The 24,868-nt window shown below is 33.5% G+C and overlaps 1 protein-coding gene across 2 annotated transcripts in view; it reads right to left on the minus strand.

Moving 5' to 3' along the window:
• LOC111160838 (myelin expression factor 2) overlaps positions 1-24,868 on the minus strand; it is a 32,156-nt gene that overhangs the window by 2,092 nt on the left and 5,196 nt on the right. The window contains exons 2-16 of one of the 2 annotated variants that reach the window (XM_022524203.1): positions 23,560-23,768; positions 22,280-22,332; positions 21,054-21,061; positions 20,856-20,949; positions 16,681-16,872; positions 15,828-15,981; positions 15,228-15,277; positions 15,045-15,108; positions 10,851-10,952; positions 9,296-9,346; positions 8,930-8,998; positions 8,590-8,688; positions 8,234-8,296; positions 6,279-6,487; positions 6,148-6,199 (exon numbers count right to left, since the gene is read on the minus strand). In XM_022524203.1, the coding sequence (XP_022379911.1) occupies positions 6,148-6,199; positions 6,279-6,487; positions 8,234-8,296; positions 8,590-8,688; positions 8,930-8,998; positions 9,296-9,346; positions 10,851-10,952; positions 15,045-15,108; positions 15,228-15,277; positions 15,828-15,981; positions 16,681-16,872; positions 20,856-20,949; positions 21,054-21,061; positions 22,280-22,332; positions 23,560-23,768 (1,469 nt within the window). The remainder of the gene's footprint in view (positions 1-6,147; positions 6,200-6,278; positions 6,488-8,233; positions 8,297-8,589; positions 8,689-8,929; positions 8,999-9,295; positions 9,347-10,850; positions 10,953-15,044; positions 15,109-15,227; positions 15,278-15,827; positions 15,982-16,680; positions 16,873-20,855; positions 20,950-21,053; positions 21,062-22,279; positions 22,333-23,559; positions 23,769-24,868) is intronic. The other variant, XM_022524213.1, reaches the window with a different exon arrangement.

Here is a 24,868-nt window from a genome sequence, read left to right on the forward strand (position 1 = left end):
ATATGTAGTTAGTATCATTGCTGACTCTAGAGACTGATATTTGAATAAAACAGTATCATTCATCAAATCGTAAATGTCCATAAAAATCGAACATCCAAACTAGAACACTTTAGAGAGTTAAATTGAGAGTTATTAGTAATTATACACTAAATAACAGATGCAAAGGGAGACTAGCCCCAGGCAAACTGGGATATATTATCACCTGATCCACAACAGGTAAGTTGTATGCCTACTTACCATAATATTTCTTTTCCTTGATTATTATATAGTTGCCAAATTACCATGGGCTAATTTTAGCCTAGCAACCAACATAGAAAGCCAACCACATTTAGTTCTATAAAGGGACTAAAAAGGAAGAGGGGGACAATGAAAGCAAAAGGCTTATCAAAAAAATTGCTTAAGCCCTTTTCCAGGTGATAGGATCAATTTTAATCTCAATGCATGAGTAGAAAAATTTGTTTTCTTTTTAAATCTTGATCTGAATGCTTTCTTATGTACAACATCCTGGACCACTTTTCTACTTTTATTTTTTCATCCATTTCCCATCCCACCATTACTATATCTTTTTAAACCAACTGCTGGTCAACTGCTCACCCACTCAATACTAATTAAATGGTCCAAGTTAATAAATGTCATAGTGAACCAAAACCATGATCTTGTAACCCAGGCTGGGTAGCCTTTAACTATTTCTAAAAGTTATAAAACAGACTAATCCCCCCCAAAATTATATATTGTTTGGATCTACAACCTACAACTGGTTAAAACAAAATAGAACAAAAAACACAGAAATCACATTTTCTAATAAACAACATAAAATGAAACTTTAAAAAGCTTTAAAGATAGATGCAGAGCAATTTCCAGAATCCTCTTAATATCTTGAATGCTGGGACCTGAAAAAAAGAAGTTTAATTAAAGAAGCATACCTTGGTCAATGGCAGCATTGTACAGTGATTCCAAAGGAGATTGCGGAGAATTTTTAAGGGCTTTTAAGGTTAGAGGTTCCTCCTTATTCTACTTTTACCTTTTATAAAAACTTAGGGCTTTTCTTAATGTAAGCATCCCATCATGGATTTATTAGAATAATACTAAGGTTCACTCAAGCAAGAAACCTTCAGAACTTCAAAGGAAAATATGTAATTACCTCGTGCAAAATCTGTCTTAATCTTTCAAGATAAGCTTCTCTCTCTTTTTTTTTCTTCTCTTAAACTGTATCTCTCAATTTAGGAATCAATACTCAGACCCCTAAATTCCTAAACTCACAATGACCTCATGGCATTTCAATTTGACAAGGTCTCTCAGCCAAAATGCTTCAACATGCTTACAGTTTGGACACTTACGCTATAGAAAATGTCCTAGAGATACTTGTGTTTCATGGTTTAGACTGTCCAAAAATCCCCACTAGGCATAGAACCAGAAAGAGCTGTGTGTTTTCTAAGTTTCTTCCTAATCCCATAAAAACACTGATTGAGATAACTTACTTTTCTAAAGCAATAATTGAGGAGAAAAAAAAATTTGTTTCAAAAAGTTAGAATCTGACTTCCCTGGCTATTTTTACATGCTCTTGAGGATTTTTCTTAAATGACTTAAATATCTACTGATCTTGTATGATTCCACAAAAAGCAAAAATAGAACTGCTATTTTAACAACAGTATAGGACAAAATAGTATGCAATGAAAAATCAGTACCACAGAATAATCAAACATGTTGCTGTTTCATGTACTAGTTATAAAAATGATTTATCCTGCAGTGAAAGAAAACTTTTCACTTTATTCAATCCAGCCTATTAACATTATTCTGTGGTATGATTTGGGAAATGCTGATATAAAAGGTTATCTAAAAATACACCAAGGGGCGCCTGGGTGGCTCAGTGGGTTAAAGCCTCTGCCTTCAGCTCAGGTCATGATCCCAGGGTCCTGGGATCAAGCCCCACATTGGGCTCTCTGCTCAGTGGGGAGCCTGCTTCTCCCTCTCCCTCTGCCTGCCTCTCTGCCTACTGTGATCTCTGTCAAATAAATAAATAAAATCTTTAAAAAAATAAAATAAAATAAAAATAAAAATATACCAAATTAAAAGCAGAAACAAGTGGTTCAATAAAATCTACTACCAAAGTGAAGTGTAACATAGAAACAAGAGAAAAAAAAGCAAAATCAGGTCCTACAAAAAGCCATAATTATGATATAAAGGACAAAAAACAAAGATTTAATGCTATCAATGAATGTTCTCCATGCATTATTTTTACTATTAAAATATTCCCGAGTTAAAATCCACTAGTCATGCTTGAAGCAGCATATGCTTTAGTAAATAAAATCTACCCCAAGTCTCTACTTTCTAGCCGGTTAACAAGCATACTGATCTAGAAAACTCCATAATGGAAATGTGTGAAACAAAGCTGTATTTGTTTACATGGTTTATAGGAAGAATAATTAAATGCGCTTTCCTTGCACTGCAGTTCTAAAATGTTATGGTACATCATCATACTGAGCTAGAAGGTCAAAGTACAGCTCAAGTGGACAGTAAATATGGGAGCAAGTTTGAAAGACTATTTGACTCCATTAGCACAACTTAAACTAATGTGGTGTCCAATTCTGAATGAGTCAGTTAATTTATTTATACTCAGCCTTCTAAAAAATGCATGTCACTGAGGAATCACATAGGATAGGATAGGATAGGATAGATAGGATCTATTTTTATTACAGTCACTTATTTCTCATATTGTTATATATTGGGATTATCTGAACACATTTTCCCCTAAATTATAAAGGCTGAGGAAATGTACTGAAGGTAGTATAACCTAAAGTGCATTTTCTAGGGCCTCTGTATTTGCCCTATCAAGGACATTTAACCACTATATAGATGGTCCCAAATTATAATGGTTCGACTTACAATGTTTTGACATCATGATGGTACAACAGCGATACACAATAGAAACTGTACTTTGAATTTTGATCTTTTTCCAAGCTGATGATACGTGATATGGTATGATACAGGGCAGAAGACACTGAAAAGCAGCCCTCAGTAAGCCAGGCGATCACAAGGATAAACAATGCATACATTTATAACCATTGTGCACCCACCTAACCACTCTGTTTTTCACTTTCACTGTAAGTATATAATCAATTACGTGAGATACTCAACACCTTATTATAAAATAAGCTTTGTGTTAGAGGATTTTGCCCAACTGTAAGCTAATATTAAGTGTTCTGAGCATGTTTAAGGTAGGCTAGGTGAGGCTATGATGCTCAGTAGGTTAAGCATAGCTCCATCGTAAGTCGTGGAAGATCTGTACAGATATTTAATAAGCAAACTGCTTGCTGGTGAGCCACCTATGGGCAGATACTGTCTAGGGAAGCTGCTTGAACTACCTTAAGACTCTTACTAAGAAGCAAGCAAGCATATATACTTACTCACTTTGGGCTCAAGGGAGAAAAAAACAACAACAAAAACCTGCTTTTTGCTGTTAAAGAGATCATTACTGACTGCAGCAGGTTAAAAAGAAACTCCCCATACTAACAAAGAAAAAACTTTCCAAGATTTGAAAATAAATAAATAAAAGGACGTGGCAGAAAAAGAAAGATGGTTCAGTTCATACAAGCCAAATAATTTCCATAGCTGTCAATAGCTGAACACCAAATTCCATATTACCATAACTTATTTTCTTTTCCATCAATGTATTTCAAGGTCAAAAACAGGAAGATGGCAAGGAATTATTTAAATATGGTATTACCTTAATATAAATCTAAAAGTCAGAAGCTCTTACAATAGAATTGAGAAAAACGGGGTGCCTGGGTGGCTCAGTCGTTAAGCATCTGCCTTTGGCTCAGGGCATGATCCCAGGGTTCTGGGATTGACCCCCACATGGGGCTCCCTGCTCAGCGGGAAGCCCGCTTCTCCCTCTCTCACTCCCCCTGCTTGTGTTCCCTCTCTCGCTGTGTCTCTCTCTAATAAATAAATAAAATCTTAAAAAAAAAAAACTGAGAAAAACAAAAATCATTACTCTCATACTATAGACTAATCAAAAAAAGGACATAAAAAGAGAGCTAAGATAACAAAGTAAAGAACAATTATTTTATCAGCTAAAATGTTGTACACATTTTTAAGTGTAGATTTGGATACTTTTTTTTCGTTTCAGAAAATATTTTTGAATTGTTCACGTCCTTCTATCAGAATAACGCCACTCCATCAATAAGCCCACCGAAAGACCTCGGGTTTGCTGCAAGCCTTGCTCATGTCTGACCTCAAAAAGAAAAATGCCTACAAATGACAAAAGTCAACTATATTAGTCACATTTTCATTAAGGTCATTTGTTTGCCTCACTTTGTTCTTTATTTGTCTCAGTTCTACTGTTAAAAAAAAATGGCATATATCTCATTTGGAGATTTTTTTTTCTACTGAAACTATCACAGAGATCATCTATACCTGCTGCCACTGTTCCTCATTTGACATATTTCACAAGGCCCTAATATATTCATTCCCCTGCAGTCTATGTGATTCATTGCCAAATGTCACTTACTCATTCTGGTAGACTTCTTACTTCTACAAATATTTCCAACTCTGCAAAACTGTTACAATTCTACTTTCTCTTAGTGGTACCTATTTAGTAGTTAACTCATTTTCAACAACTTTTTTACAATAAAAAAAATCAAGTTTCTCTTCTTTGAATAAAATATAAATGAAATACAAAAAAAAAAAAAAATCCACAAAAGGAGTCCCACGAACAACCTAAACAGATTTACACTGTACATTCCTTGAGGCCAAGAGGGATAATGTCTTTCTTTGTTCACATTTCTAATTCTAATGACAATCGACTGTCAAAAATACAGTATTTGTAGATTTATTCAATGATTAAAAACTGAATAAATGAATAAGATTTGCTCAGAGTGTTTAACTCACTCATAAACCCTTAACAAACTCTTACTCCATATACCAACGGGGTGAAAAATGTTAGACTAAAAATGACAGTTCTTCCATCAAGAGCCTCCATCTAGGAGGGAAGAAAACATGTGAGCACATTATTACCACAGAGTTGGGTATATAAAGTATTCTGAGAACAGAGCAGATGACAGCCACGTGATCACTTTGATCACAACTAAAGTTATTCCCCTCATGATCTCAAAAAATTAAAGATATATTCCAAATACACCTAACTTTCCATCAACTCTCAGAAACTGAATGTCCCTTTTCATCACTATATGCCACCTCTATAACTTACCATTATGATTATAGTCTCTGGGATACAATGCAATAGCAGAAAAGTACTGGCAGAAAATCTGTTTATGTTGTTCCACTCACACTAATTCTCTCATCATCTAAAAAAAAGGCCTTGGGACACTTAGGTGCCTTAGTCATTAAGTGTCTGCCTTTGGCTCAGGTCATGATCCCAGGTTTCTTGGATCGAACCCCACATCAGGCTTCCTGCTCAACAGGAAGCTTGCTTCTGCCTCTCCCACTCCCCTTGCTTGTGTTCTCTCTCTCACTGGATCTCTCTCTGTAAAATAAATAAACAAAAGCTTAAAAAAAAAAAAAAAGGCCCTCTTCTAAAGTAAGAAGACCTACAGGCCTAATGAACACAGTAAGGTTGTATACACAGCATCATCACAGCCAAGAATAGTTTATGAAAGGGCTAGAAGGGCCACCAGAATGTACCTGTCTAAGGAATTCCTTAGCTATCAACTAAGTTTCCTGTGTCCTAGAGGTAATAGAGTATGCAGAATAGGTGTCATCTATTAACTCCACATCATTTGGATGTCAGCATTTTAGGGTCATGTTGACAATGTACTGCACTACACTACAAACAAGGAAATAAATACACCCTTCAATTAATATTTCCCACAGAGAAAAAAAAAGGTTTTTAAATGCAAGCAATGATGATATATTAACCTTTTAAAAATCAGGTAATAAAACAAGCCCTTTCTTTATCCACAGAAGACAATAACAGGCTCTACTCTAAATCTTGTTATTTAGTAGTAATTTGCCCTGCTCTATGTCAGAGGACAACAGAGTAATTTATTTGAAGTAGAATCAGACCTGTCGTACTATCCAGGAACAGACATCCGGACAGGTCAGGTCTAAATACAATGTTTAAAAGTTAAAAATCAGTTTTCCCTCCATAATCAATATTAACATGTCTGCAGTCATTAGCATACTTACCACACTGACTGAATTTCTCTTTTAGTTTCTGCCAAGTCAAGTCAAAAGGCAGCTAGAATGAAAAAAGGTATTAGTAACAGATATACAAAGAAAAAAAAAAATTTAAGTATCCTTTACATTTAGTTGCTTACATTTCTGACAAATATCTGGTTGCCTTTGGAGCCTATTCTTTCTCTTATTCCGCTTCCCATTGGACCAGATAGAAATCCTCGATCCATATCGATGCTCCTTTCCAGTATGGCTCCTATACCTGGTCCCATTCTATCAAAGCTGGAGCTCATCCGGTCCAGTCCCATCCCCATTCCTCCAGTCACACTGTTCATGCCACCCATGCCACCACCTAGATTTCAAGAAGGGAAGGGGTGGGATTTGGGAATTTGGGTGTTTTTGTTTTAAAAACAGAAGAAAAAGGAGAAAGAAGAGGAAAAAGAGGAGGGAGAGAATCATTTTTGAGAAAGAAAGGGAGAGAAAAATTAATTCATTTATATAATTAGATCCTATATAAACATAAAATCATTTTCATATATACAACAGAAAAATCTTCCAAGAAACAGAATATAATTTGATGTACATTCATTTAGTTGACTGTTAATGGCTAAATGAATCTCATTCTAGCCACTACACAAATACATCATACATACATACATCTATAAAATTATATTCTGATCATAAAATACATCATATAAGTTATATAAATTCTCTGCCAATTATTTGATCCATTAATGGAATGTGAGATTTTATCATTTTTCTTTAATAACACCATGTTTAATAAGTGCAAGAACAAAGATATATGAAGTGAATTCAAATTATTACAACTCCAACGCATTAACTGTTGATCTCATCATACTCTCCCATATAATATTCTTTTCACCTCAGTATCTTCTGTTTTACATGCAATTTCTCTTTCATATCAATTCAATATGCAATAACCACAGAAAAACCTAACTTTTAATCTCAATATTATATAGATCTTAAGGAGATAACAAAAAATGGAATCATATGCCTTTGGCCAGAGCTTGAGAATTTAACTCACAGTGCATACCCAATTCATTCTTATGCACTGAGTCCCCTTTAATTAATTCCAATCCTATTCATCCTCAAAATTCATCTTTTTTTCTTATACTTAATATCCCCATACATAGAAATTCTAAAAATTAACATCACCTTCAAATTGACTTTCTATGAATAACAAATATAAAGCTAGGGAAACAGAAGTATGACCACTGAGGTGAAAAAGGAAGGTAGGGAAGTTACGATTAATGGGAAGATGACCAAGGCTAAAAAACATGATGAAAGGGAACGAGAAGCAAGGTACAATGGAAGTAAATATCTTTAGCTGACAGGATTTTACAAAAGTTCAAGTGGGCTATATTTCCTATTTGTGAGATTTCAATCAATGAAAGGAATTCAGTTAAGTATGGAGAGCTCACAAAGACATGGCTCAGTAAGCAACAGAGATCAAAAACTGAGCAATGTCTTAAGACTTAATATAAGGCCTCAAATGTAGTAGTGGAAACAGATGGAAGATATGGGGCATTCCCCAGTGTTGCAACTACTCTTGATTCTATCACAGGAAAAGTTTAAGAGGAGAGGAAATAAGCATCTCTTTCAACCTTAGCCTTCAACCTCAGGAAGTCTCTAGAGGTATTATAAATAGGGCGATTCACCTGCATCTACCAAAAGACACAAGATGTTCACAGATGAAATAAGTTAGTCACCAACCAGCAGCTGTAGATAATAGGCAAGGAAACAAAGTTGGTGCTAAAGCAAAAGTTGCTCCTGACATGTGATCACAGAAATCCCCAGATTCCTTAGTTGGAATGGAGCTTCTTGGATTAGCTGACAATTAACACATACTCTGGTGTTAGTTTAGAAATGTCAAAGAAGTAAAATTCAAAGTTAGTTTATAAATTTCAAACAGTGATCAAACAGAAAAGCTCAGTAAATATTAAAATTTCTCTAAATTATGACAAGACATATTAACACATAAGAACAAAGTATTACTATACTACAATAACTACTCTTGCAAAGTCTTTTGCAAGCACTCAAATATTACTGAATAAATTCTAGTAAAATTTAAACCTACTTATTCCAGATCCTACTGGACCCATGTTAGAAGCTCCTATTCTTCCTGCAATCATTGCACTGCCTAAACAAGGATGGAAAGATAATATACTAATTAATTTGAATAATCATATTTTAAAATTCCCAAGGTACTATGCTTTCAGATGTACAGTAACCAAAAAACTATATGTCTTCTAGAAATAGGATTCAAATACATAACATACTGAAATAGCGAGAGAGTACATAAAAATACCTAAAGTGTTTTTCAATAAATTACGTGAAACATTATAAATTTCCAACTATTCACAATAAAAGGGAAACAGACTTTGAAAAATATGACCTGCAAAAAGAAAAGGAGAAATATGCAGCCAACCCTACCAAGTCTACCAAAGGAATCTCCAAAGCCTCGATTTATTCCAATATCACCACGTCCAAAATCTCTCTCCATGCTACTAGTCATCGCACCACGGTATAGCTCTGAAATGATTATGCAACAAATTAACCCTTTTTCAAATGCATCAGTACATGGTAATCTATTTAGGAAAATTTTGAAACTAAACTGAAAAGACAGCAAAAGTCACAAATACAAAAAAGTCTCTGATTTACCAACTTACCTCACATGCCATATAATATCCCAGTCCCGTCATGCCTGTCTCTATGCCCTATGCCCATATGCCCTCCGAAGACCTCTACAGTACCCATTCCTACATTTACCTACCTCCCATTCGGCCAACTCCTCCAAATCCTCCCATGCTATTCATTGCTTCCAGACCACCAAACCCAATTCCTATGGAATAAAGATTAATTTTGAGATCCGACTGTCAGTTAGAGAGCTGAAAGGTACATTTTGTAAATGCTGAGTTTCATCAGTAAGCTCTTCATCCACCCTACCTTGTCCAAGGGTCTTCTTAACACATCCATTTCCATATCCCTTAAGTATGTACCAGGCTCAATCTCTGCTAGCAGTTTTTAGGTGTGAGCCAACAATAAACCATGACTTTTTTTTCCTTGGAATTCTCAACACAGCTTCTAATTTACTAAAAATGGTGATAGGTACATACAAAAAACAAATACTTATACATACCTCCTCCAATTCTATTCATTCCTCCAAAACCTGGACCATCCATTCCCATACCTCAAATAAAATACACAGTATGTACGTTCAGTCAATCTTATTTTTATGACTAAAGAATGACATAACGCAATACAGCAAAAGATACCACTAGTCTAGTCATGATGGAATGCTAGAGAAGCAGCGGAACACAGGTGGCATGCGTGCTATGCCACATCAGCTATCTAATCATGAGTCTTCAAAAAGGCCTCTACAAATATTTATTGAATGAGAAAACAAAATTCACTGGTCACACTCATATTCAAGCAGAGAATATCTAGGACCAGGTAATCGCTCTCCCTTTTTTTTCAACACACACACACACACACACAAACACAAATATCACCACAACAGATTTAGAGATCACGTTAGAGAGTAAGGACTCCTTACATGGCAGCTAAGGGAGCAAAAAAAACTAAGAATAAATAAGCATGTTTTTAGGAGGGCAGAGGGCCTAAGAGTAAGGGACAAAGTTTCTATCTCTTTCGGTCAGAATGATTTCTGAGCTACCCTAATAATTTAAAAGTTTAACTATAGCATCTCAGCAAAAAAAGGAATCTGATAGCGTTTATTAGTCCATCAATTAAGACACAGTTCTCAAAGTACGGTCTGGGTCTAATAAGTCAAAATTATTTCATTCATCACATAACATTAAGATATTATTTGACTGTTTTACTCTCATTCTCTCATGAATATAAGATGCAATTTCCCAGAAACTATATGATGTTTGATACTATAACAAACTAAATGCAGAAGTAGACACAAGAACATGACTGTCTTGCATTAAGCCAAACATTAAAGAGATATACAAAAAGGTAAAACAATGCTACTCTTCTATTTTTTTTGTATTGGAAAATACAACTTAGCTTCTTAAAAATTATACTTATGTTAACACAAGTTTATTATTGTTATCTTAAATACATAAGTAGTTTTAAATTTCTAAGTTTTAATTTCTAATACAGTAAATACTGACAAACATAACTACATAACTACATAAACAAAACAAAACATAACTACATAAACAAAAGCACTTTGAGATCCTCAGCAAATTTTGAGAGTAAAAGAATTCTGAAATCACAAAGTGTAAAAACTAATCTTCAAAGACAAACTATAAATTAGTCCAGGTGAAGAGCCAAACAGCTATTTGAAGAGCTACCGTCCCAGCTATACATTTCAATTTAACCTGCTTATAATAGGGAAGCATTTCAGTCATATACAAATATTGTATAACCATGATACACAAAGCACTACATTTAAACATTCTCCTTCTGCCTTACAGACATTTTAAAATCCAAAGTGCTAAAAGGCTAGCTACAACACAACTGGCCCCAGAGGAACCTGACTGACCTCCACTCAGCCTTTTTCATGTTCTCTGCTCTCAATGTTTCATTCTTTTATCAAACTGAATGACATCCTAAATGCTCAACTATAAAACAGAGTCCTTTGAACATTATTACAAACTAGTAAATGTAAGCTTTGTAATCTAGCAAATGCACCATTTAAAAAGAAAGAATGTGAGAATACTCACCACTTGGACCTAAATTTCCCATTACACCACCTATGTTCAACTGGCTGGCACTAATAGGCTGTCCACCTGGACCAAGTCCCATTCCAATGCCTCCAAGACCACCTAAAACATAAATAAGAATATTACTCACCCATATATAATTAACTAACTGGCACTAAGTAAATGTTTTAAAGCTAGATGCCTGTAGTAATACTTCCAAAACTTTGCAAATTTGCAAATAAGAGTGCTGATTCTTCTTTTTATCAGAATGCAGCACTATAATACCATTTATTAATGAGAAGTGTTTTATGAAGCAGCCCCATTTATATCCTAGGTTCAAGACATACTGAAAAGGACTAATGAAATACCAAGAGGATTTTGAATAACATTATATACCTTAAAAATGGTATATATATCTGAAAATGAGAAGTTGCTCAAATTTGTAGAACCACTTAAAATAGAAGAATTACATTTAAGATGCATTAAATCAAACTAAAGTCAACAACAATGATAACATAATACTGAATATAACAAACATTACATTACTTGGTTTTGTCCATGACATATTTATTGACATTTATATGGCAACCTTAAGTGTTTTCACACCTATTTTCCATAGAGGAGGAAATGTTTGAAACCTTTAGTTATTTGTATAATGCCATTTTAGCTATGTAATTGAGCTAGGACTAGAATTTAAGTTTTCTGTCTCTAAATCCAGTATTCTTTTTACTACCTCTTTTAAACTAATTAAATTTGTTGAAAATAGACTTTAAGAAGTTAATTGATGACCTTAAAGACTTAATATTTGAGTGGGAACTATTTTATTCTACTAGATCTGAGTATGACTTTAAAGTTCTTGCTAGCAATGTAGCAATTAAATGGTAGAGGCTGAGAAAATTATATACCATATATAGTTTTCCAATACATATTTTTCAATACATACAAAAGCATGTTGTGTTAAGTTGGAAAGATTAATGTGCTCTGGTAAGAGAAATATTTTTCAACTCAGTTCTCAATAATGGTCTAACTGAAAGCAATAGCACATTTGACTATCAGTAATGCTCATGTCTGTGCTTAAAACTCTTATTTTCATCTCTAATATAATTCTTTATTAAAAGGAACCAGGACTCCTTGAAACTAGGCCAATCCCATGTCTCTGGGACCAAAAAAAAAAACAAAAACAAAAACAAAAAACCCACCAAAAAACAAAACCTTCCCAGATCTGGGAAATCATGCTTTTACCAAAAGTAAGAGTATCAGCAGCACAGGAAATGAGAAGGCTCCCACCCGACAAAGTTACAATAATTTGAGCAAAAGAAGAGAAGGGAAAAATGAGGACATTAATAATGATTAACTAGAACAACAAACTGATTCTGTTAAAGTCTATGAATTCAGGGTGCCTGGGTGGCTCAGTGGGTTAAAGCCTCTGCCTTCAGCTCAGGTCATGGTCTCAGGGTCTTGGGATCAAGCCCCCATCGGGCTTTCTGCTCAGCAGGGAGCCTGCTTCCCCCTCTTGCTCTGCCTGACTCTCTGCCAACTTGTGATCTGTCTGTCAAATAAATAAATAAAATCTTAAAAAAAAAAAGTCTATGAATTCATATTATATCTCAAGAAAGAAGAATATATAAAAATGTAAATCTCAAAAAAACAGATAGAGAAGAAGTCTGAATACAACAGAGGATTTTTTTTTTTATATAAATAAATAGAAGAGTACTAATAGTGGAAAGTAAACCAGAAGTCCCCTGCAGAAAGCCAGGCAGGATCTTGAAAGACGAAAAGTAGTAAGTGATAAATTTGGTTGAGGCAGGAAAAGACTGCCCTTATCTTATAAAGAGAGAAAAGACAATATTCAAAGACACATGAGCTGAGAATTTTCCAGAAATTACCAAGAAACCTTGAATTCTCATATTGTGAAAGCCTAATAAAAAGTAATTCATACCCACACTGTAGAAAACTATATACCAAAGACAAATATCTTAAAATCAGCTACATGAAGAACAAAGATTACCCAAAAAGAAAGGACATTTCAACTGATAGCTGGCTTAAAATAACAACAATGGAAGCCAAAAGACTGGGATATTTTCAAAGTGCTGAGACAAAATAACTACCAATCTTAAACTGCAAACCAATAAAACTATCTTTGAAGATATTTATAGAGTATCCAAAATTAAGACAATTTACTAACAACAGATCCTCATTGAAAGAGTTTTTAAAATATATCTTTCAGGGAGAAAAAAAATTAGTGCCAGGGTCTGTAAAAGCAGAGAAAGGTAAGGTTAAAAAAAAAAGGTAAGTAATAGTAATGTCTAATTTGTGGGACTGAAAAAAAATATATACAACTAAGACAATGAGCAATAATAACACATAATTCAGTAAAGGAGTGATCAGAACTAAAACATTCAAAGGGCACTCTATTATTGAGTAAACAAATAATTATATTAACTTCAGACTTTGTATCACTATATTAAAAATCCAGGATAATCACTAGATGAGAAAGCAAGATGGGAGAAAAATATTTGTAAAAAAACAGAAAAACAGAATACAAAATAAGATAATGGGCATTAATCCAAATAAACCAATAAATGTGAATAAATAAAACAAAGCTCTTGTATCTACATTAATATTAGATAAGATTTAGCTACTAAAGATAAAAAATCACTTTAAAATGATAAAATCTTATACTGAAAAAAATTAAAAAATAAAATAAAATGATAAAATTTTGATTCATTGGGAAACTATATCAGTCCTAAACTTGGATGTAGCTACTAACTTAGTTTCAAAATATTTAAAGCAAAAACAAGAAAAAAGAAGACAAATCCAACATTCTAGTGGAAAATTTTACCACATACAACTCTTAGTAATTGACAGCACAAACAGACCTTACTATTAGTAGAGACATAAGAAAATGTAAATGATTAATAAACTTGTTTAATGGACATATACAGAACACTGCACTCACCAAGCACACCTGGAATATATGTTAAAAAGTGCCATATATTAAGCTACCATAATGCAAACTCCAAATCAATTCCAAGAATCACAATCCTATCTTCTTTTGCCACAGTTAAGTTAAAAATTAATAAGAAAAAGCCCCAAACATTTAGAAACTCAAAAAAGATGGCTTAAGAAAAAATCATAATAGTAATTTAATAAAAACTAAATCACAATAAAAATACTCCATACCAAAACCTGCATACAACAGCTGAATTTAATAGTTGTAACTACTTTTACTAGAAGAGAGAGGCTGCAAAATTAGTGAAGTAAACATTCAACTTAAGGAATTTGGACAAAATAAGAGACTAAACCCAAAGAGATAGAAGAAAATATTAAAGCAAAGAGCAGAAATTAAGATACAAAAATGAAATTCACTTCTTTAAAAGCACTTATTATAATAAAACTGAAAAATCTAAGCAAAACTGACCAAGATAAAAGAGAAATTGCAAACCTTTGGAATTTATCAGAGCGAAGAACTATAGATGTAGAAGAAATTTAAGAGACTATTTTATGCCAGTAAATGTGAAAATGAACAAAAATTATAAAAATCTTAGAAAAATAGAAATGACCAATACTGACTCAAGAAGCAATAGGAAATATGAACAATCATTAGTTCAAGTCTTCCCCCAAATAATAGAGGGAGGTCAGACAGTATTTACAAGTAATTTCTCATAAACAGTGCGAGAACAGATTATTCTAACAGAAATCCCCAACTTAGTACTGTTTCTAATGGCCGAAAACGCATATAACCTAAAACACAGAAATACATATAAAATGCGGTATTGGCAAGTTAAAATGAAGGAATTAGAGCGACATCTATCACTATAAATGCATCTCAAAACAATATTAAACCTAAAACAGCAAGTTTCAAAATAATATATACAATATGGTCTCACTCACCCCAAATTTTTATCCAGCAAAACAATTTCATGGAGTGTTTATGGATGTATAAATGCGTAGCCAAATGACTAAAGCCTAAATGATAAACACTATATTCCTTAAGTTGTTTCCTCTTGGTATGGTATCTGGTGGTCAGGAAAGAGGGGGAGTCTCAATTTTATCTGTAAAATTTTACTTTAAAGAGAACTCATCTAAAACAATATGACCTGTGATAACAACAGGAGTAATTTTATTTTGTTTGTATAAAGAGTTTTGCTTAGCAAATAATAAAATTGAAAAACAAAATAGTCTGCACTGTTTCTAATAATAACTTTTACTTACGTGGTAACTGTGGTGTTTTACTATCATGTGAACGGTAGTCTTCATGAGGGACAGACTTGTCATCCTAATTGCAAAAAAAGTTTATTGTACGGTTAATTCATAACTGAAAGGATCTATAATGCAGAGGAGAGCAGATAAAGATTTGAAGAGGTTGGAGGGTTGAAGTGATATATAGGAACTCACCATTTTCACATGCATAGGTCTATCAAACAAAAACTGCCCATTGAACATAGCTGTTGGTTCAGTCAAGGAAACTCAGTTAAGACTATAAAGTTATACTTGAACACACATTTTTAATAATCTTAGAGTTAAGAGTCGGACTAACCCTAAAATTTTAATCAACATCTTTACTATTGTACTTATCTGTATTAGTCCCTTCCATATACTCAAAGAAAAATCTTGAATTCTTTGCTTTACAGTTTTACTTTATAAATAAAATACAATCTAATCCAACCACTGAAAAAAGAAAATTAACAAGGCTTCATTTAAAGCAATTGCATTAATGTACAATGGATTACATTAACTGTCAACGGCAGATATACATACAATTAATTGTGGCAGGAAAAGAAAGTAGGAAAAAGTTCATTACCAGGCTATACAATATGGCTAATTCAAGTTTTAAGAGTGACTTTAGTACTTGGACATAGTAAAGGTTTTATGTGCTGGAGACTAAAGTCTAATACACATTTCTAAGCCAAGCAACCTTAAATTCCACAACCCCCACAAAATAGTATCAAACTTCTTCAACCTTATTAAATAATGCTAAAGTGTAAATCAGGATACAAATTGCTTGAACTGCTTCAATTGCTTGTTCAAAAGTGACTGTGCCCATTCCTCTGCTCTTGCCATCTTTGTCTTCTTTAATATCTGCCCGCTTTACAGTTCCAGCTATGCTGAACACCTCCTTTAGCTTCTTCCAACCAACTTTGAAGTCAAGCTTAACATAAAATTATATAAAGTTACATACCTAATAAACCCTTCTTCCCATTTATAAAAAATACAAACATATCTTTTCTAAACTGTCAAAACTACAAAGAAGTATACTTCTTATTAGACAGTACATCAAGAATATTCAAATAAAAACATCTTAAGTTGTTTAAAATCAATTAAGCTACATCCACATTGTTCCTTATCCTTAATTTTTTTTTATTCCCAAAATGGTCTCTCAACTGCCCAACCCTGTTTTATACATTTAAAACTTGCACATCTATTTTTACTGAGAAATTCAGTCTTTGGAAAGTATTGTTGATATCACTGACTTTCAAAAGCTTCGAACAAATGACAAACCAACTACAACGTGCACATTCAGAAATATCAAATAACAAAGCTAAAGAAAGAAATCCATTTCCCAATATGAAAAAAATCACAATGTAATGCAAGTAAACATTTTCAAGAACTGCTTAGGTATTTATAAATTCCACAGTTCTCTTTTAAAAGAATCCTACTCATACTTACACCCTAATCTTATATATATAGACTTAAATTGGGTTCGAGTTTACCATTACTGTTTCGCTTACTTTAGTTAAAAATAAGCAAAATGTTCTATAAACCTACAACCCATTCATCTAATTTAAAAATCTCATGATTAGAATTAAACACCTGAATGACAAAATTTTAGACTAAAACTTAAACTTACATTAGCAACAAAAATTGTGGAACCAAGTCTACCAGCCTGCAAATTACTGATAACCTCAGGAGGAATGTTTGGATTATTGAGAATGGAAGGTGGTAAATTCATCAACCCCGATCCCATATCGGGTACATGTCCTCCTGGAAATGATCCTCCTGTTCGTTGCAATGCCCTACGAGCATTTTCTCCATCAGGATCCTATAACACACATTGAATGTTAAATACCACTAGATACATCAGTAAATCTGTATCATTAAAATAACAACTTCAAATTCTACAACAGCTATCCCAACTGGCTCAAATTATTGGCCCTCTTGAAGAGTGAGTTTTTCTTATCCAGGGAATTCAGTCCCATAAAAACCTGTGGACAGACAAAAGATTTCAGTCTCCAGGGGTGTCAATTAAATACCTCTTTCCAATCACTAAAGTCACTTAAGAACTTGAAATTAGTTTAATTTTGCCCTTATATTAGTGTACAAATATATGACAGAAAACACAAATATACATAACTCAAAGAGGAACAAAATACTTACTGTTGACTCTTTTCTTTCCAAAATGCGGTAATGGTGAATTCTCACCACCAGATGCCCAAAGCAATGGCAAATGAGACTAATTCAAAGCTTTTCAACAGCGGAACAGACTGTCATAAAACCCAGGAATATTGGAGTAAAGGGGAACTATTATAATGTATAAATTTCATTCCTAAACAAAATATAATTACCCAATTTCCAACCTTTTTCCTTCCTCAACAATGTTTATGACCTGACAATTTTACCAGAGATGAAGGGGGCCAGGGAGTGATAAAGAATGGCTAAGTGTTCCAAGTAAAGAATGATGCTAAACATTGCTTTTTATTAATAAGTTCATTAACTTTATAAGAGAAATAGTCTACCTTTTTTTTTTTTTTAAGATTTTATTTATTTATTTGATAGAGAGAGCACAAGTAGTCAGAGAGGCAGGCAGGGAGAAAGGAGGAAGCAGGCTCTCCGCTGAGCAGAGAGCCCGATGTGGGGCTAGATCCCAGGACCCTGGGATCGTGACCTGAGCCGAAGGCAGAGGCTTTAACCCACTGAGCCACCCTGGCACCCCGAGATAGTCTATTTTAAGCAAAACTAAAAAAGTGAGTTTCAATGTACTTCTCACTCATATCTCACTAGGTAGAATGCAAAAAACAAAAAAATCCACGTTAACACACTGTACACTATCATCTCCAATACCAAATGATAATGATAAATGTAACCAATCAGTGCTACTCTGCTGGTCTCATTTTGGGGATACTAATAAAAAGAAAATTGGATAACCTTAAGAAATTCTCTAGGAAGGCTGGAAGAATAGAAGGTGAAAAAGTAAATGCAAGTATAAAGGTACACCAGCTTCCAAAGTATTTCTTCACCATGAAGAAATAAAAATACAAATGTAAAGAAATAAATGTTTTGGAAAATGCTATAAAATTTTTAAGTTAATAATGCTTCACATCTAAGTAAAGCTTCAAAACTTTTACAAATGCAAAATTTAGGATAGTGGTTACCTATGGGGAGAAGAGGAGGGGTAGGAGAGGTTGCTTCATAAACCATTAAGATAGGTTGATTGTCCTTAACATCTTAACAATATGTTAAGATTGTTCCTATATTGTTCCAATATGTTCCTATATGTCTTTTTATATTTAACATGTATATAAATGTGTACATACAAAAATATATACATACACATAAAATACATAAAACATATATAAAATACAATTTATCGGGGCACCTGGGTGGCTCAGCGGGTTAAGCCTCTGCCTCTGGCTCAGGTCATGATCTCAGGGTCCTGGGATCGAGCCCTGCATTGGGCTCTCTGAGCAGTGGGGAGCCTGCTTTCCCCTCTCTCTCTGCCTCTCTGCCTACTTGCAATCTCTCTCTCTGTGTCAAATAAATAAAATCTTTAAAAAAAAATAAAATACAGTTTATCTAAAACAAATTAACCACTATATAACATGGTTTTTATTTCTCTTTCCCCTTGGATGAGAGCCTGCCAGTCACTACCAGCTATTGCTATTAGAGGGCCTATAAGCTTATAACTGCTACTAAGTCCCATTTAATATAATGAAAAAAACACAATTCTAATATCTGGGAAGGAATACCGGCAATATATTTTTCCTTCCTGAGCTCAGCCACCCACCTATAAATTAGATATTCCTGGGAAACGGACCTTTATGATATTAATCCAAAAAAGCTAGCTGAATGAAGAATACCTCTTCACTTAGCTAGGCCAAACTCGGTTATTTTTCTCTCTTAAAAAAGTTTAAAATGCAAGTATCCTACATCAATTTGGATCACATTAACTCTATACTAGGGTCTCTGAAATATTACTAAGGATCTACGATGTGCTAAAAAAGTAACACAAACGACATGGACTTGGCCTTTAGCATAAAAACCACCACATAAATGGCTGGCATAGACTACAATAGTAGTTCCCTAATTCTCCACTTCCCAGTCAAAATATTAAAAAAGAAAAAGAGGGCGCCTGGGTGGCTCAGTTGGTTAGGTGACTGCCTTCAGCTCAGGTCATGACCCTGGAGTCCCAGGAGTCCCTGGAGTCCCTGCTGGGCAGGGAGTCTGCTTCTCCCTCGGACCCTCCCCCTTCTCATGCTCTCTCTCTATCGTTCTCTCTCCCTCTCAAATAAATAAAATCTTAATAAAAAAGAAAAATAAACAAAGAAATAAAGAATGAAATAACCCCCAGACTCAAACAGAAGTAGAAGAATTCTGAAGCTGACTCCAATAAAGGCATTTGGCATACCTGTATTTTTTGGTGGCACAGCCTTTCATTTTAAGCTATTAACACCTCATACTTAGGATCAAGAAGTCAACAACCAGTAACATTCTCACCTCAGACAGGAGTAACAATTATTATTACAGCTAACATTTACTATGTAGTTATTTCATATTTTGACTACCATGCTAAGTGCTTTATATAATAACATCACAATCATAGTAGCTAACATTTATCAAATGCTTTACATATATGAACTGAGTCCTTGTAAAATCATCAGATAGCTTCTAATATTATTCCCATTTTAGTGATAAGGAAACAAAGAAATAGAGAGTAATTAAAGTTGGGGAATTTGTTAAGTAATTAAAGGTAAGTAATTTGCCCTAAGTCACAGATTATCTGATACTAAAGCCTGACTTCTTTACCATATTATCTCATTTAATCCTCATAAAAACCCTATTAGGTGAATACTATCAGTAGTGCTATTATAACTACTGAGGTTTAGAGTATAAGTAACATGCCTACTCACAGAGTTAGAAAGTGATGGAGTTGGGACTCAAATCATTACTATACCAAATTAAACTGTGACCAACAGTAATGCTCTACTCCAATGACTTGCAACCTTGCTGGTGGAGACTATTCAGGGTCCTAAAGTATAATTGAGAAATTATTTATAATACAGATTTTGGTAAAAATAGATACTCGTCTGTGATCAAACTATTCAGATAAGAGTAACAATATGAACTAAAGGAAGATATGAGAATGACTTCTATTCAAGCTAATCATTACCAAGGTCAATTACACCTAAGTGTAAATAGTTTTTTATCTATCTTCTGATCATTCTTTTTTCAACAGACTCATGCTACTACAGTTCCTATAGTACAAAGGGAATACCTCCACTTTAGGGGTTTCCAAGTTCCAGTTACAAATTTCACTAATAGATTCATAAGTTTTCTTAAATTTTAATCTGGTGCAGTTTCAGGGTAATTTTAATTAAAAGTGAGTATTAATCTTACTCAAAGCCATTAGGTATTTGCATTATTAAGCAACCTTTTATTATTAACTATAAGAATATCTGTTACATTTCTCAAATTAAGCAACACAGTCTAAAAATTGAAAATGTCTATACCAAATAAAGTCAGCAACTAAAGTTGGCCATCTTAAAATATCTGAAAGTTTTTTTTATCATATACCTCTGCTTATAACAACTTACAACAAATCAAATACATAAAAGTGCTTAAAGACAAATAGGAAACCATGTACAGGCAAAACTATCATCAAATATATAATGCTCTGATAAGCATCTATGCTTAAAAAAAAAAAAAAAAAAGTTGTAGTCAGAGAAATACATCCCCAAAGACGAAAATCAAAGAAAACATATCCTTATATTCAAAAGTTTAAATTATTCCAAATATAAGAAATCTTACCTCTTTAATATTCAGGGGTCTTCCACTAAGATCATATTTGTTCATAGTTTCTAGTGCTTTCTTTACGAATTCTTCATCTTTGAATTCAACCACACTTAAGGAGGAAAAATTTATAGGAAATGTTTATTTACTAAGTTTACTTCTTTCCAATCAGAAGTTTAAATTTGACTTAAGATACTTTAAAAAAAAAATTCTTACCCACAACCCTATATATCCAGGTAGATTGGTCAATATATGCAAAAGAAAAAAAGTTTTAGATCAGTAGATGAAGTTAATGGCAGACTCTAATATTTAAGTCCATTAAAAGCAATCAATAATTACATTGTCTTTTACACTTCCAGAACATAATAGGCAAGTACCACAAATTTCCTGTCAATGTTTAAATCTATATTTCAGACGATAAAATCTAGCATTTAACAATCTTAAAGCAAATATTTACTTTTAGAGGCCTCTTCTTTAAATTAAAACTAAGTAATGTCATTGCACAAATTCAATCAAAAGTAACTGAAGGAAATAATTGAAGGTTTCAACATACCTATTCTTATATTGTTAAGAATATTTTCAAAAGATGTATGATGTACAAATTTTATGTATACCTTTCAATTAAAATCAAAATAGGAAATAATTGCATTTTTAACTAAGTGCTCTATTACAGAAAACTGGCTGCATACAATTTAACGGCACCCAGTTTAAGTATGTTAAAGAAAATCACCTATGCTAAAGAAACAAATTCATAGAATCATTTTAAAATAATTATTTGTCATTATACTGTTTGAAGTGCCATTTGAATGTGATGACAAAGCTTTTCTCATGCACCAACTGGTTTTTGCAATATAATTTAACACTTTTAAAAGCTTTCCATTGTATTCTTCTGTGTATTGCTTTCTTGTTGCTAAAAATCAAAATAGTACGACTATCAACCAATTCCTTCTATGTCAATTTAATCATCAAAGTCATTCATACCAATTGGTCAGAGCCCTGCCTATTAACGTAGTCTTGCAGGCTACCAAATTACATTCTTCAATATAAGTTTCAAACATACATTCTGAATTAACACCTTTAAGCTATGGGCTTCTCATAGAACTCTTAGGGAAAATTATCAATTCAGTAACTTTTAAAATATCCTTGAAGACATCAAAACACAACAAAAAAAAAAAAATCCTATATTAAAATCTGTTGGCTAAGAAAAAGCATTACCTTAGAGCATTAGAAAAGTGAATGCCCTTTATGAAACCCATCCCTTCCAGGCAGCTAGTTTGGTCTGGATAAGTGTCAGAGTTGCTAGCATAAAGCCTCAAATCTTGCATAATAAAGTAAAACAAAATGAAACTTAAGTTTCCAAAAACTGGTACAAATATTATACAAAAAAGTAAACTGCTGAGGAACTTTTAAACCTCAAGCAGATTATTGCCCACAGCACTTACCCTTGATTTTCCTTCCGCATCCTTAAAGAGCTCCACGTATGTAACCTCACCAACTACATAAGACATACAAAAGGAAGATACCAAGAAACAATACATTTAAACACCAATATCTTGCTTTACTGCACACCTGTGCACAACTCTACAGAAAAGCACCTATTATTCACCAACAATCAAAACCAGACCAACATACCTCCTATCAATGGCTATGTAAATTTAACTAATTTTCTGAAATGTACATCATCCACGTTCTCTAAAAAAAGCTAACAACCATATTAACCTAATTCATACTACAGATCATATTTTGGCCAGCATGATATAGTTGGTGAACAAATGCACATATACATACAAATGGTCCCTTAGCCTATCATATTAAAAACATCAACATTAACACTTTTCAAATAACTTTGGTCGCCTACACACAACAGCTGTTTTAAGGTGACTTTCTACCTGAATGTCTTCAATCATATTTGCCATCAGTAAACTAAATTTACAAGTCATGCTTCACAGCAAGCCACACACTTTCTAAATAAAGTCAATGAATAAAACCAATCAAATAGTTGTCACCTTACAACAGATACACCAATGCAAATTTTTTTTTATTTATTAGAAGAGATCAGCCTCAAAGCCAAGTACATAATTTGCAGGACTGTTGAAACTCAATTTTTCAAGAGATAACAAAGCTAACTTTTACAAGATCAAATATTAAAATTATTTTTCCCCAAAACCAACCATGTATATAAAATGAAGGTTTTCAGGTTTTTCTAAAAACAAAACTGCAACAGCAGTAACGCAATTTTAATATAGAACTGCAGAGACAGCATCATGGCATTCATGACAATGCAAACAAAATGAACTCCACAGCCAGATTCCAGACTCCACCAAGATAATAACAAAACAGCGTTTGGAAAAAAATAATCAGACCTTATTATTCATACTTTAACACGCTAAATGTATTGCTTAACTAATGCAATAGTCCTTTAAAAATCTATAAAAACTTCAACTAGACAAAGCAATCACTTTAACAAAAGTCTTGGTGGCATGCATATGCTGGCTCACTACTATACCACTAAAATGGGAAAAAAAAAAGAACTTCATTTATCCATAAGACTTTGTAATGAAATCGTGTCAAGTGAAAGAGGAGGAAAAGAATTCATGTCAAGAAATAAACAAAATTCAATTTTTTGAGTCTGTGTGGCTCAGGGGAATAAAAAACGTTTGCTTAGTTCCCTCCCCTTTCTATATGAAGATTATCCAACAGTGGGTTTATCAGGGATGGTTACCTTTTTCTCTCATTAGATCTTTAATAGCTTGCCATTTCATGTCATATGGAATGTTGCTAATGAAAACTCTGTTTCGATTTGGACCCTTCTTTTCTCCAGTGCCTGAATTCTTGTCTTTTGAATAAGGATGAAATCTATTAGCCTTCTTATTTCCTGAAGATTTTTCTTTTAATTCAGATTTATCTTCTTTGACTGATTCATCATTCTCCCTATGAATTAAAAACAAAACAAGAAGAAAACCTCAGTCACGTTTCTAATAATAGAAGCCTACATTACACAAATATTTTATATTTATCACTTCACTTCACAAAACTCTCCACTAAGACCTTAGCAAAGCAGCTGGAGAGTCAGCTTGCTTGCTTTGAAATTACCCAGTGCCATTTCAAAGCAAGGATTTGGGCATCTTACCAAGCTTCTCATTTAATAATCCTCTTTTTTTGCATATTAAATAGCTGCAGCATCCAGTCTCCCAGCTTCTCCCATTATACTACTTAATAAATATTATTAGAACCTAACAAGAGGGGAAAATGGGTGATCTTATTCCTAGAATATATATAACAGCCCTCTTTAAAGAAGTCCTAACTTTCCAAGCTTTAATCAGAACTCTATCAAGAATTAATCTGCAAAAGGATACCCTGAAAAAAGTTTCTCTCTTCAAGGTTAACAGTTTCTTCACATAACTTTTCTCCTCCTTGTTTAAAAACATAACTAAAATACATAGTTTTATTATCTATATATGCATACACTCCTACATGTCTTGTAAATTTTTTCTATTCTCAATTTTGATCAATGTAATTAATTGGTCAGGTATTCTAATATTTTCATACTCAGTATTTCCTGTGTATTAACCTATAAACTACGATAGGGTACTTCATAGAATCATATAACTTTTACTGGTAGTTGTTACCTAGAAGGTGGGATGGAGTATGAGTGGAGATGGGAAGCAGTACATAGAGGCAACACAAATCAGAATTTTATAAATCTACTTTTTAATGAGAACCTAACTGGAAAAATATTTAATTTATAAGACTGCAATCACACGTAGGGGGTTTGGGAGGTAGGAAAAGAATAAATGAAACAAGATGGGATCTGGAGGGAGACAAACCATTAAGAGACTCTTGATCTCACAAAACAAACAGAGGGTTGCAGGGCAGGGAGAAGATGGTGGGATTATGGGCACTTGGGAAGGTATGTGCTATGGTCAGTCCTGTGAAGTGTGTAAACCTGGCGACTCACAGACCTGTACCCCTGGGGCTAATAAAACATTATATGTTAATTAAAAAATAAAAAATTATAAAAAAAGACTGCA

This window comes from Enhydra lutris, unplaced genomic scaffold (assembly GCF_002288905.1).
Source record: "Enhydra lutris kenyoni isolate GAN:26980312 unplaced genomic scaffold, ASM228890v2 scaffoldscaffold4, whole genome shotgun sequence".
NCBI classification, from domain to species: Eukaryota; Metazoa; Chordata; class Mammalia; order Carnivora; family Mustelidae; genus Enhydra; species Enhydra lutris.